This window comes from Accipiter gentilis, chromosome 2 (genome assembly GCF_929443795.1).
Source record: "Accipiter gentilis chromosome 2, bAccGen1.1, whole genome shotgun sequence".
In the NCBI taxonomy this organism is placed as follows: domain Eukaryota; kingdom Metazoa; phylum Chordata; class Aves; order Accipitriformes; family Accipitridae; genus Astur; species Astur gentilis.
The window spans coordinates 8,964,839-8,980,110 of NC_064881.1; the positions used below are offsets into that span (position 1 = coordinate 8,964,839).

Consider the following 15,272-nt stretch of genomic DNA (forward strand, 5'->3'; position numbering starts at 1 on the left):
TGCTTCTATGTTGAGGGAAGTCACATCACCGACAATGCAGTGCAGCAGCTTGAAGAGAATACAAAACTCGCACTTGCCCCAATGTCCCCTAAGAAGACCATCTAGAAAGCAAAAGTCAAACCTGATTGGCTTTTATCAGTTTACATTAGTGTTGCCAAAGAGATGCATCAAAGTCATCTGTGTTAAAGTGTCCTCGTTTCAGCTGGGATAGAGTTGTCTTTCTAGTAGCTGGTACAGCGCTATGTTTTGAGTTCAGTATGAGAAGAATGTTGATAACACGGGTGTTTTCAGTTGTTGCTCAGTAGTGTTTAGACTAATGTCAAGGATTTTTCAGCTTGTCATGCCCAGCCAGCGAGAAAGCTGGAGGGGCACAAGAAGTTGGCAGAGGACACAGCCAGGGCACCTGACCCAAAGTGGCCAATGGTGTATTCCATACCATGGGACGTCACATCTAGTATAGGAACTGGGGAGTGGGGGTGGGGAATCGCTGGCTTGGGGACTAATGGGGCGTCGATTGGTGGGTGGTGAGCAATTGCACTGTGCATCATTTGTATATTCCAATCCTTTTATTATTGCTGTTGTCATTTTATTAGTGTTATCATTATTAGTTTCTATTAAACCATTCTTATCTCAACCCACGAGTTGTACTTCTTTTCCCAATTTTCTCCCCCATCCCACTGCGGGGAGGAGTGAGCGAGTGAGCGGCTGCATGGTGCTTAGTTGCTGGCTGGGGTTAAACTATGACATAAAGTATGTGGACACAAAGCCTTCACAGCTGAAATACCCTAAAGAAACGAAAAAATGGAATTAATAAGGTCAGGTTACTTTCAGCCATGTAGGTAAGGAAGTTCTCCCAACCAAGTGGAGAAATTAGAAAGTTTTACTCATCATCTTACATGAAAACTTACCAATCACAACAAATTCAAGAACACAAAACAATGGGCTGTCAATTACATGAAATACACATTTTAATCACTGAAATAGTACTGTTGCAGAGGTCTTTCCTCACCCTTATCTGACTTTGGCATCAAATTTTTTCTGTGAGCTGAATTGTCCGAGCTTTAGGCCTTTTCAGTGGCAGCAGAGTGAGATTTGGGGGTGAAAATGGAGAGAGGTAATCTTCTGTTTTCTTACTGACTCAGACTGCACAGGGTAGATAAAGAAAACTGTACAAAGAGCTGAACCTTGTGAAATATGATATGGGAAAGTTCCCAGCTGCAGACATGCAGTGGGCCATCCCTGAGCCTAAGATATGTGCCTGTGAGAAGGACTGAAACCACTTCTGCATATTTGTTTTCCCCTTAAGTGTACTCCAGTGAGGTAGATACAGTCAGTTACAATATACTGCAAGAAACAGTAAGAACAATTTTTTTCTGTTTTGTTGTGCAGAGATTGAGGTAAAGCAAAAGAATATTTAAATTCTAGGAGAACGTTTGCAGTGATACTGTGGTTTTAGTTCCACATGTTGGCCTGAATCTGGATTGTGATAGATTTGAAGTACTACCTTACTTTAGACAAGCTGTAACTAGCTGATGCTAAATTTCATAATTTATTTTCTTTTGACTGGATGCTGCCATCCAGTAAGTTAAATCCATTAGGGAAAACTGCCAGCACATGTACTGTTGGATTACTGCACAAATTTTACTGCAGTAGCAGAACTTACTTTTTTTTGCATTTAAACAGAAAGTGAGAAATCTTTTATTATATCTTTTTCATTGCCTTTGTTGTTTAATAGTATGCCAGTGTAACCACTCTCACTGTAAACTACGTTTTCCTTCTTTAAATCCAGAAAGCAATCCTTGATTTAATAACCTGGGAATAGAGCTTTGCCAATGTGCTTCTTACTGAAAGTCAGCTAGTGTAACTACACTTGAATTTTTATATTTCTGAGATGTTTGTAGTAACCCCATATATTTAAGATGCAATACTATTTTAACTGAATCATCCAAGTCAATACAAAAAGGTAGAAATACCTAGCATATAACTTAGGAAGATATAAATGAATACTTTCTCTCCATGAACCATGATAAACACGAACTTTTAAACCATTGCATTTACCATTTACATACAGCTAATTAGAAAATAAAGTTGGAAAAGAAAATAAAGACTTGGAAAACAAGAAGGAAAATCTCATTGCCCTTCAGTGACTTTTACCAGTATACTTTCTAGACTTACAAGTCTTTTGGTATCTGCATTGTAACAGAGGAAAAAAAGTAGTTCTCTCTCCTTCCTCAATAAACACTAGAGGAGGCTTTGTTCAGGAAAGTAAGTGTTGTTTTATCAAATTAACATAGCAGAAAATGCATTGGTATGCTTCTCATGTGTCAAGTGAGTATTCTGACTTCTAAGCTAACAGGCTTTCCACATAAATACAGTGATGATTCAGTGTTATTAAATTAGCAGACTGACTCAACAAAGTAATTATATCTAAAGCAGCCAAGCTCTGATTCAGCAGAAGTAAATCCACCCCTCATGTTATCAAGCAAGGGGAATTAGCTCAAATGGTAGAGCGCTCGCTTAGCATGCGAGAGGTAGCGGGATCGATGCCCGCATTCTCCAGTGTTTTGAGAGACTGAGAATTTACAGCAGCGTAAGATTTTCTTCCATAAATTGTTTGGGTTTGTAAAAGAAAATATATAGCTAGTAATATATACCATTTCGTACAGCAAATAAAACGGGAAAAAATCTCGATCAGCAGACTACACTTGTGAACTCTCTGAAAAATTGTATCTCCACAAAACGACCTAATACTAATGTTATTCTCTCATACAGGAAATAAAATTCACTTCTGTCCCTTACAAGTGCATTTAATTTTAATGTAAGCATTTTGTTTGTTTTTAATTACATGAAAAGTTAGTGAAATTCTCTATAAGATGTAAAAGTATGTAGTTGTCTACATAATTATCAGCTCACCATAGAATTACTGTCTCTCCAGCTACCTTGCACCTGCTGTAGCTAGGATGGGCATGACACACTTGCTCCTAACCTGAGTTTCAAGCGACATTCAATCTCTCATGATTTCACTCAATTTCTTCCTCAAGCCATTATAAGAAAATAATTCGTACTTTAAAAAAAATGTTCATCTTTGATCAACACTAACAATTTAAATCATTCATATTGTGCATGTGCTTCTTAAAATTGACTAATTTCAATCCTTACAAAACTGTTACAGAAAAATGCATCTAAATTTAAAATAGCCCCACAAAATAAGGTAGTATAAACAGGGAACTAATATTGCACCACAGCAAAAAATCAGAAGAAACAGCGGTATCTGTCAGTGTGCTTGTGTTTCATTCTTTAAAACCCATTAATAGGAATTTATTTCTTTTTTTGTACAGGCAGTTACACTAATTTTAGACAAAATAGAAGTTTACAAGCCTCTCTTTTCCAAAACAGCAAAAAAATTACAACTGGTAACTGATAAAAATGAAGTATTGGTCACAGTAGTGTTACTTAAAAGTAACACGGTTAAGTCACAAATGGAGAATGCGGGCATCGATCCCGCTACCTCTCGCATGCTAAGCGAGCGCTCTACCATTTGAGCTAATTCCCCCTGTAAAGTACAGTCTTTGTTCACTGTCCCTTCCTACTTTCGCGTTTCTCACTTACAGAATAACCCACAAATTATGCTGAAATTTGCTCTGCTCTCTCAAGTACAAACAAAACTTTCTTTCCCAAATCACATTGATTCTCCACCCAAAAATCACACTGGTACCTGGGCAGTAAGAGCCCACTGCTGGAGTTCTAATCCCTTACCGAAGTTACCTGTAGGCAGTAACAGAACACAACTTTCTAGTGAAATGCAGAAACAATTAGCTCTTTCTTAAAGCACATTACTTCTGACAGCCTTAGAGGGAATTTTGCCTAACATGAAATCTGTACTCCTTGATGTAACAGCACGTGTTTTATTCAGCTGAGCTGCATCTGGATAACAGGTCTGTGTTTCCAAGCAATTGCAGATTTATGTTCAAACCAAACAATGATGACTGCTTAGAGAAATCAGGATATATTTAAAGATTATATTTTCTAAAATAGACTTTTCCTATTTGTAATCCCTAGGTGGACTAGAATCAGATAAATTACCCATTTCCACATTTTACAATATAATAGATGTGACTGAATAGGTAGAGTTCTTCCAGTTCTTTCTTTTGTGGCAATGAAGTCTGGGCCCAAGTTAAAAAAAGGAAAAAAAAAAAAGCACTCAGGCAAATGGAACACTGGAAAACAAAGTAATAGTTCACATTATTTATTTCCATCTCTCAGGAATTCTTAAGGTGTGACTACATCACCAGATAAAGACTCACACACATACATGTAAAAATCAAGAATACATAATTAAAATAATAATAATAAAAAAAATCACAGCTATAATGAAACAGCAGTGAAAATGCTGTCCAGTGGTTTTGTTTCAGCTCTGCAAGATCAGAGTCAGAAAACACAAAGAATGTAGGGTCTCCAATGTTTCCTGTTATTTGAAGTTATGTACTAAAGTCTTCTACCTTTGAAAGTGGCATTTCGAGAAAAAAGAAGTAACTGTTTATGATTTCACACTATCATAAAATAGAAATAAAGTAAGCAAAAGAGATCTACTTTGCTAGATCTGGAACATGCAGATTTGTTGACCTAATGTGACTTGACACATCACCACCACCATGTATCAACACACTTCATGTGTTTCAGCTTCTTACTTCCTCAATCTCTATATATTGTCATTTAACTTGGAGGATTGAAGACATATCCTGCATATTTAGATTTGCACAAATAGCTGCTGATTCAGGGTGCTGGGAATTATGGTCAACTAACTGTTCATTAGTCAGAAAATAACACTGAAATAGATAAAAAAGAAGAAATACCAGGCAGTAATGGAAAGACACACAACTGACCCCAAGAAAACGAACCTTGGGGAATCCTTGTAAAAAGAGGAAGGGGAATTTGAGTGAACCCTTCAAAAATCTTGTAAAGTCTGGGACTTTCTTTTGCTTTGATTCTTAAAAAAAAAAAAAAAAAAAAAAGGCAAGAGAGAATTGTGAACTTTTATGTAATACTGTAAATGTAGTACATCTTTGCCTTTCTGGAAAAGAGTATCTGAAATTAAATTTATTAAATAACTTTAGAAACAACTCTCTTGCAGTTTCTTTCTTCATTTGCCCAAGATCCTTTAAGACACATGAATCACACTGACATATAAAGATCTTTCAATTCTCTCCTCTCCAAGGACTTGGTGATCTCAGAAAGTACAATAACCAAACTCCAGTCTTTGCAGGACATCTAGGTTAATACCCAAATAACACATATTTGATTTTTAAATAAATGGGATTATACTTGCATCCATGAAATAAACCAGAGTATCAAATTTTAGAACATTTTACTGAGCCAAATATTTAAAGAGTACATCCTAAGTCATCCTCTGCATATACAGTTCTTGCCGTGCCATATATAATTCAACAATAACGTCTGTGGAAGTTCTCTGCAGTCAGCAACTCAGTACTTAGCCATAACCAAAAGTTACAGTTCAGAGACAGTGGAGGTTTATTAGACAGTATCAAATCCCTCAAAGTCAACCTGTATGTAATCATGCTTTAAAAATATTTGACCATCCTAACTCTAACACAGAAAACTTTTTGTGTGGCATTTCCTCCAGACTGTCACCTGTTCAACCCTGATAATTAAGCTCTTTGCCATTGTGCTCTTCCAACTTAGATCAGACTTTCAAATGCATTACCCAAACTCTTTTTTTTTCTCCAGAAGATCCCAGACAGCATGGTATTGTGGCATTAGGACTAGCAGAATCTCAGAAAGGGAGGAAAAAAGGTGGTAGCGGAAAAACATTTAAAGCAGAACATCTCAAGTTTACATTTGTACATGTATGAATGGTTTTACTACTGTAGAAAGTTCTAACTGTAGAAAGGATGGGGATACTCTGTGAAGATACTTCTGGCTTTCTAATGCAACACCACTCCCTCATTACTTTTCTTGGAGTTCCATTCACAGCATAAGACAATTTCTGAATGACTGTGGGTTTTTTCTGAACCTTTGGCTTTCTTGTCTGAGTAACCTACATCATCCTTTAGCAATACAAGTCCCTTCTTCTTTTCCTTTGCCCATTATGGTATCTGTAATTTCTGCCACCATGAGCACAGAACTCTTAAATGTAGACAAAAGATTTCAGGAACCTCACAGCACGACGTGGCTAAGAATATGCAGTGCTTCAAAAGACAGCACAGAAAACCTCTAAGCAGCTTAATTAGGGGAAGCCCAAGTAGGCCTGCAATTGCAAATTCACTTTTAAGATAAAACAGCAGCAGCAGTTTAAGACAAATACAGCCTTTTTTTTATCCGAAGGTACTCTGGTATTATTTTAGGAATGTAAACCAGTTATCATAACAAAAGGAATAGAAAACAGAATCTTCTAGACAAGGCAGGAATACCAAAGAGGTGAAGAAGCAGCAAGATGCTAATTATCACTGACCAGAGAAAGAAGAGATAGAATTCACAAACTAGCACTCCCATTAGTTATAAATCACTAACACTAACCTCACTTTCTGAAATCATCAAATGCTGCTGCAGCATCCAAGATGCCAACTCCCTCTTTCGCACCAAGAGCTCTGAAACATCCAGAAGTTCCTTTGCTTAGTCATATTTTAACTAGAAACACAGCGGTTCTGGTTATGATGAAAACATTCCAGAACACCAGTGACTAAATCCCACTTTCAGAAGTGACTCAGAATTATACCACAATTATGGCGCTATAGATTTCAGTACACTACAGAAACCAACTAGCTTTAAATGAGTTGGCTTGATTATTAAAAATTCCACTCAATATTTTACCCTGTTTTAGTGAGAATGCCTTCTGCTCTCTTTATGATTGACAAAAATAGGTGATCTAAAATCACTCACAGACAAAAAGCATGACTTTCCTCCAAACAGGAATACATAACTCTAAGGTTTGCACTTCAAAGCAATTAACACCCCACCCCCCACCCCCCCCTTACAGATTTTCACTTGTGGTTGGTTGATTGGGGTTTTTTTTCCTAGTATTCCTTCAGAATAGAAATCACTGAAGTCTTAAAAACACCTATGTTGTAAACCAACCAACCAAACAGAACCCTTCTAATTGTGTTTGCATTAGGCTTGTATGAACACAGCCCAGGCAGGAACAAGGCTTCATCATGCCAGCTTTTGAATGGTAAAGCACATCTACATGGCTTCATTAAGGGAAGCACCAAGCAGGCTTACAACTGCACACGAACTGGCAAGTACTGCTGCCCATGAAACTTTTTAATTTGTTACTAATCAGTGGTACTCTTCAGGCTTTAACACAGCAAGTGGGGGAAAACTTACTTGAAATCAAACAAACCCCAGAACTAGCTATAAATTAAGCAGTGACAAAATAACCTAAGGACAGCTACAATATGTTCCATTCATTCTTCTACAGAGCCTAACTTTCATGTTGATAGATTTATCATTAAAATGAAACAAATAATTATGTCTCCAGTTCTGTATCCAAAGCTATATTTAAAGCATTGAAGGAAATGTGTTCTGGACCTCAGAAATAATTTTAGAGAAAATCAGTATCAAAATATGGAATTAGGCAACAAAACCAACACCCTCCTTTGGGAAAAGCAAAGCTAAACAAAAAAACAGTACTGTAAATCACACGAAAAGCCACACAGCAGGTCTTGAGTCAGAAGAAACCTCCTCCCAGAACTATTGCTGTTCTTTATGACCACAATAATAAAAAAACTTGATTTGTTGATGAAGATTTTACTGATCTTTCACAAAATTTTACTTCCATTTTACTGTCATTCATTGTTTTATATCCAAACCACAGGACAAAAACACGCTACACTCCCTCCCCCCCTCCCCCCAAACAACTAACCAACCAAAAAAACCAGAAAAAAACCCCCTACTTTTAGTAGTATTTACCACTGCCATTACCCTGTTTGAGGAAAATCAGTGCAGTCCATCTGGGAGGTAGTATCAAGACAGTACAATGCTGTAATATTGATCAAGGAATCAATGCTGGAAGCAGCTTAGCCAGGCAACCTAAGTAACTTCAGTTAGCATTAGCAGCCACAACAGAAGCCTGCAAGGACCCAAATAATTCATGTTAAATATGCTGCTTTTGTAAGAAGTACAAAGCCATAATGATCTTTCTGTGTATTTACCAGATTGGCATTTAAGTTAACCTAGTGCTAAGGAGGCAGTGAGCCGACATCTCAGCTCAGAGGGAGATCAGACTATCCTTTTATGCTACTCTGGAATCTCTATCTGACCACACAAAAATCACCATCGTGGTTTCAACCCATAACAACCCAAAGCTGAAAACTGAAGTACTCAGCAAGACATCCAAGTTATCATTCCCTTTCTCTAAAAGCATCAATGGTTTTTAAATTTCTGTCTAGATAATCATAAGGCTTCCATATTGGCAAAGATTTCATTATGTTTCCAGATGGGAAAACTGTAAGTCATATATTAATACGATTATGCATTTTGGTCTCTTTTTTAGGAAAACGGCTATATTCACATCACCACTTCCTCCTCTGATTTTTCTGGAAGACCTGACATCTCTACCAACTTCATGAGGGTTTCAAAAGAGTTTCAACATCAGAGGGCTTATGTACAATGCCTTCCTTGAACTAAGATGGCAATATAGAAAAACTGTATTATTCATTTTAGATACCATCCAGCTTCAGATACTCCTTCCAAACAGTTTAATAATAGCCAAAAAAAGGCTGTTATAGAAGCCGTGAGATTGACTATGCCTGAATCCAAATGGATCTGCAACCTTTGTCTTCTAAATCACCACTGTAATGATCCAAATTTTCTCCACATTCCCTGTTAACTCCAGAAAGGAGAGGATGTGTGCTGGTTACACCTAGAGCTTTGCACAGGCTGTCTGGCTAATCAGCTATCACTAAACAGCACATACAGCATTTTCCTCATGTTCTTTTAAAGGCTCTGCAGAGCCATTGATTTTCACAAAACACTGGACATTTATCTTTCAGATTTTTAACCATTTTTCACTTCTGGTGCAAAAGCTACCAGGGGTGGGAGTGACAAAGATTTCCCTCATTTAGAAGAAGACTGAAGAAGATTTAAGATTCCTAAATCCTGTGGATTTTACTAAGGGGCAGAACTATCTATTCACTAAATGAGAATTTCTCCAGAATAACGCAGTAGTTTTAAGAACAATAACCTCATCCAAACAAACAAAGCAGAAAAAGACCTAAGGAGCTGGTTATATTGAATGAGCTGAAAAATATGGTTGGCTGCAATGTTCAAAGATTAGAGGTTGAAGGTACACACAACTCAATGAAATCCAGTGTATGTTTAGCATTTGATTACTTAGGTCCATATGAAAATCTGAGAGCTTGTCTTTTTTTAATTTATACGCCACCACACTATAGTCATTTTAGCATTAGAACAGGGAAACCAGACCTATCAGTAGAAGAGCTGTGTTCACTGATGAAGCTACCTGCTTACAGTGTACTCAAAACACAGGTATAGCACAGAACCATCACAATCAAGCCGAATTAAAACCAAAAAGCTTAAGTTAGCACCCACTTTGACAAGTTCTTCATCCCACGTCATCCTCCTCCGATTTGATTCTTCCACTTCTTTCTTGGGCTCAATGATGCACTCTTGAGTGCACTCTGGCTGAAGAGTATCAGAAAAGAAGGAAAACAACAGCTACTAAATTTTTACTAATAGAATGTAAGATTTGTGTTGTAGCAGGCATTGAGAACGATCGAAGGAGAGCTGGAGCCCGAGCCACGGTAGCGCAGGGCAGCAGTAGGAAGCGCCTCAGAAGAGCCCACAAAACTACCCCCTCTCCCGCGGAACAGCACCACCCGCTGCACCTCCTCCTTCAAGCAGGCACCCCCATGACCTCAAAACGAGTTTTCGTGAGACCCGCTAAAGCAACCATCACGACCAGAAAAACCCTGAGTAAAAGGCTGCAAACAAACCTCCTCCGCCGGCTTTGTCTTTCGAGGGTCTCAGCCCGCACTCGCTCAGGTTGACAACCCCGGCCCGCAGGTTCCCGCCTTCCCGCCCCCTCAGGGCCTGCCCTTCCCCTCAGGGCCTGCCCTTCCCGGGCACCGAGTGCCCCCGCCCACTGCTAGAACCTTCTGCGGCGGCGTGTGCTTCCCCCCCCCTCCCAGGGGCTACGCGCTGCCTCGGGCAACTGCCGTCCCGTGTTGTCCCCCCTCCCCTGCCGTTTGTTGTTGTTTTGTTTTGTTTTTTTCCTTCTTTAAATATAAATGGCGCGGTGAGGAGGCTGTGCTGGGAGGTTTGCTTTTGTGTGAAGAGGGGGATGCTGTAGCTCGGTCCCCTTCCCAGTCCTTCAGGCTGTCGTTGGGATGGCGGGTGAGTCTTCAAAAGAAAAGCCTCGCCTGTATGGTGAGCCTGGCTGGTGGCCAGCTCTGGCGTTCCCTCCTCAGCCAGCCGGTGCTACGCTTACCTTCTGTATCAACGAAGGGAGAAGGCAGTGTTGGAAAGAGCGGAGCTTGTTCTAGATTTCACAGGTGCAATGGTTGTAAGTAACACCTGAGTGCGTATGCCTTTAAATCGAATTTTTTTTTTGGACTGTAAATTCATAATTGGGGCTGTGCTCATGCGTTAGCCTAGGCATGGCTTTTGAGGGTGGAGGTTGGAAAAAGTAATTAAAGCTATGTATATGGGTCTGTGTTTAAGGAGGGCAAAATTCTTACCTTAAAACCACATTCCTGGTAGTTTCTAGCACTTGAGAGCATGACTTTCAAATAACTTACAAAACATAATATATATCTTCCTGTCATTCTTTTTTTTTCTTTAAGAGATTATAAAATTGAAGGCTCTTTTGCAACTGTAAAAGCTTTTCCTTTCTTACGAAAAGATCGTGGCCTCTGAACCTTTGACACCAAACATCAGGTTACCTGCTAACAAAAAAAGCAGTTTTATTAGAAGATGGGAAAACCCACCTTTGATTGATCCTGCTGGTGGGCTTGGTGAAATTCTGTAGGCTAAGCTGCTCCAGCTTGCACCCTCCTTCCTCAGTTCCTTGGGGTCTCTGAAGCTTTGGCAGTAACCCATCTCCTGTGCATTTGTAATGTTGTTATCTTTGCATATTGCTAGACGTTTTTCCTGAAAAAAAGTAGAAGGAGGAAAACCAGGAATTCAAAAATCCCTTTCATCAAGAGCTGAGCTACTTTCCTGATGGCAAAAGTCTTTCTGTAGCTCGAGTGCTCCTTTTGCTAACTGTTGTTAGTAAAATTACAGCTACACATCTCAAATGAATAAAAGGTTATGAAAAAAAAAGTTAATGGTATTGGACAACCTGAAACAAGATCAATGCAGACTTTGAATTGTTTACCAGTAATTTTAAACTATAGCAGCATTTGAACTGATAGTAGCCATCTCTGAAGAACTTTCTGTGAGGAAACCTTTATCTTTTCTGAAAATAAAGACAAAGTGGGTTTGGTTTTTTTAATCCTTTTATTTTAGAATAACAATGCTCAACCAGGAAGTTACTCAGGAATGCCTAGTCTAAATATGCTCTTTGTCATCACTGCTAAAAATGATTGACCCTTACCATGGAATAATTAGTGTTGTTTAGCTACCTCACTCTAAATTCCTACAGATGATCAAGTAAGCAGGTGCTGTTTAGGCCCAGATGAGAGTCCAAAGGTGATTGATTCTGCATAAATAAGATCACATAAAAACCCCCATGTGCCTTATTTCAGTTGCATTTTCTATCATAGTTTCTAATACAAATTAAATGCTTGTGATGTGAAAGCTTCCCCAAGTGAGAAATACGGTTGCAGCTTTTGTAGCTTTCTTTATAACTATCCAAAGACTTGACTTCTGTGTTGAATTTTTTTGCTTAAGTCTGGTTTGACAGTTAGGTGCAGCTGATGATGCCTTCCAAGGGTCTCCTTAAGCTTTGTTACCAGTAGTTGATAATTGTTTTAATTAACTTTGAGAAAGAACTAGGAGTTCTTGAGACATGCAAAGTTAAAATGTTTTCTACCTAGTGTTTTCAACACAGAAAACATGCTGAAGCATCTATGCATGTTCTAGCCGCTGCCATGGAAAAATGAATTTTTTTTATATGGCCTTGCTTCAAGTTTTACAAATACATCAATTTCATGCTGTTTTTAATCTTTAAAACATTCTACAAACATTAAAAAAACCCAACTATATACAATCATTCACACACTACCCCCCCTCCATCCCCCCCCTCCCCCCCCCGATTTATTGTTTTTAACTCTGGCAGGACTAGTTTTAGTATTTAAAAAAAAAAAAGCATCTGACAGCTTAAACTTAGAGATGGCCATAAACTCACAGCAGCTTTATTTCTGATTATTACTCTCACTTGCTCCATTCATGCTCTTAGAGCTGACAACTATGTTTTTTTTCTGAATAACATTATTCTTTCTTCCCCTTTCTATTTTCTTGTGGCTGGCACCATCAGGAAGTCTATACTGAATCAGTGCTGAAGCTTGTCAAGCACTGAGTGAATACTGTCATACAGAGTAAAGACAGTGGGTTACCTTCAGTTATTCCTACTTTGTGTTGCCACCTGCCAAAGAATCCAGCTCCTGGAACAACTGAAGGGAGCTCCATCCAAGCTATGGGTCATGTGTCAGGGCTAATGTACATAAACCAGCAGATCCAGTGTCGCCAGAAGCCAGTAAGATGGTGTGAAAACAAGCCTGGCCACTTAGAAACCAGTCAGGTGGCAATCTTAACTCTACTCACACTCTGGTTTGATTTCCCCTTAGCCTGGCTCAGACTTGGAGTGACTTATTTAGCAAAGACAATTTAGCGAAGAGTTGCTCTCTGGTGTAGTGCAGAAAGCACAAGAACAATCTAATATGTAAATTAAGATGTTTAAGTAACAGACTGTCACCATGTGGAAGACTATAGGCTATATAATTTGGCTGTATGTGCAAGAGTATATATAGCTTGTGGAGAAGAGCATGAATGCATGCTACTATGTCACATCAGGTGGAGTTTGTAAACTCTCCCTGCCCTACAGAGAACCAGGGTGCCAGTGCTCTTGCTGGGTACATTGCTTCATACGTGGTAGCAAGCTTAGGTTTCAAAGAGATACCCGAGAGTCTTCCGCTGTTAAAATAACACGCAGGGGAAGGACGTAAAGTGGAACTCAGCCTGGGTTTATCCAACTACGTGCATGTGCAAGTTGTTACGAGCTCCTTCACGCCATGGTTGAGCTCAGGTTTGATAGAGGCTGTCTGTTGACAGCTTGCTAGTTAGTCCCTCTCCGGACCCCCTGATCACCCCCCTCCTTTCATCTATGCTTCGAGCTGTGTGCTGGGTTCAGGGAAGGAAGCGGCGGCGACGGGGCGGGGGGCAGGGAGGGATGGGAGAGAGGTGGGCGGGTGGCAGGGGCATGCGGGAATACCGAGGGCAAGGCTTTGGTGGCAGGGGAGAGGGCAGTTCGGAGGAACGAGGGAAGCAAACGCAGCCGTGGAGCGGCGGAAGACGAGGCCCTGGGCCAGGTCCGTGGGGCAGCGCAGCTGCAGGAGATGGCCGAGGCCCCTCCGCTCCCCGGGCCGGCGGGAGGCGGGCCGGCCTAGCCCTAGCTGCTGCTCCGGCGGGGGCGGGCAGCGCCGCTTGCTGGGGCGAGGGCGCTGCGCATGCGCCCCCCCCACCCCGCCGCGGCTGGAGGCAGCCGGTGTGGCAGGGGTGGGCCTGCTGATGAAGCTGGTGTCGGTTTTCCAACTTTCGGACAAATACCGGAAGGAGGACTTAATGCAGTCAGGAGCTTTTTCCAAGTATACCAGTTGATACTAGGCTAGTAGTAGCAATCGATAACTGTCTCTCTAGGTAGGCGTTTTGAGTTAAATACTTGCTGTAGGCAAGTAAATGTAAATATTAAAATGTGGCCTATTACCATACATTGTTATGTTCCACGTCTATGATGTAGGCTTTATGGTCTGTGTCAAGGCATGCGAGCATTTGTCATGCTTGGGTGTGTTCGTTTTCCAAAAAGTCGGTGTTTTAAGGCCGTTTAAAGTAGTGCATTAATTATAGGAGAGTGTATTTGGTGAGGTAATAAATAAGAAAAATAGGGTAATAAATAAGGAAAATACAGATACATTTTAATTTCACTTGACTCTCTCACCCCAGAGAAGCCAGACTCCTTCCAAAAGGATGTGTGTGTGTATATACACCCACAAATATATATACATATGTATAAGCTTTGACTACAAAACTCTGTTTCAATCAAGCATGTAATATTTTTCACTTATTAAACATTTTCTGAGCCATTTTTTTCATGTGTATGCCTTGAAAACTGGGAAGAACATGGGTTTCCTTGTTGAATTTGAAACAGTTGTTCAGTAATGGTTGGGGTTTTTTTATGTAACACATCTGGCTTCTCGTAAATAACTTGATCTGTTGGAGAGCTTCTTGTATGAAAACAGCTAAATAACAAGGACTGTGCTTTATCTAACAAAGATAAAAGAGATTAATAAGATTATTCTGGTAGTGTACATGCTGAAAGAGGCATCACGTGATTCCAGCTGTGAGTTGCAATCGGTTGTTGGTGAGTGGAAAGAATGACTCAGCAAGGAGCAATGGATTTATAATCAAACATAGTTGTATTTAGTGCTTGGCAAGTCTAGAGTGTGTAAGTATCAGTTTCAAAGTTTTTTTTTCAGGTGGGGAATTAGCTCAAATGGTAGAGCGCTCGCTTAGCATGCGAGAGGTAGCGGGATCGATGCCCGCATTCTCCAGTATACATTTTCAACATTTATTTCATTATAAACTAAACAGCAGCATTTAAAAATATTTCCTATTTACACTTATTTTTTCTTGTATAACGGTGTAAAGAAACCTGAGAGAATTGTAATCTAAAAAATGTTAAAACATTGTTTTAAATGGTTTTTTTCAAAGTCATGTTTGTTCTTCTGCATACAGGGAGAAAAAAATATAGTCTTTGCATGAAATAACAACACTTACTGACATTTTAATACAATAATAAACGACATGAACAAATTGTAGAGAAAAATAAATGAGGCATTTTTTTAATGTGCCCTTAAACCTTTGGTTTATGATTTCATTCAGTAGTTAAATTCATATTTGATATTATTGTTTAGTGTATAAGGAACAAAATTTTGTATTTCTGCTGTAATACTCATTATTTTTGTTCTGTTTTGGTTATGTAGGCTATTTATTAGAAACAGTGGGCTAGAATATTCTATAACTCTTGTTAGTCTTGGTAGCAAGATTGTGTCCTTGGCTCGTGAATTTTCACATCT

At 39.5% G+C, this 15,272-nt stretch overlaps 1 protein-coding gene and 3 non-coding genes across 4 annotated transcripts in view; 3 read left to right on the top strand and 1 right to left on the bottom strand.

Annotated features, from left to right (window-relative positions):
• Positions 1–2,486: 2,486 nt before the first annotated feature.
• On the top strand, positions 2,487–2,559 carry TRNAA-AGC (transfer RNA alanine (anticodon AGC)). Its single transcript has one exon. It is a non-coding gene; the product is annotated as a tRNA-Ala (tRNA).
• A 921-nt stretch (positions 2,560–3,480) lies between these two features.
• Positions 3,481–3,553, bottom strand: TRNAA-AGC (transfer RNA alanine (anticodon AGC)). The gene has a single exon. It is a non-coding gene; the product is annotated as a tRNA-Ala (tRNA).
• Positions 3,554–10,243: 6,690 nt separating this feature from the next.
• The window catches only part of UBE2V2 (ubiquitin conjugating enzyme E2 V2), a 36,889-nt gene continuing 31,860 nt past the window's right edge, over positions 10,244–15,272 (top strand). The window contains exon 1 of the mRNA XM_049827883.1: positions 10,244–10,371. Coding sequence (XP_049683840.1) covers positions 10,365–10,371 — 7 coding nt within the window. The 5' untranslated portion in view covers positions 10,244–10,364. The remainder of the gene's footprint in view (positions 10,372–15,272) is intronic.
• On the top strand, positions 14,675–14,747 carry TRNAA-AGC (transfer RNA alanine (anticodon AGC)). Its single transcript has one exon. It is a non-coding gene; the product is annotated as a tRNA-Ala (tRNA).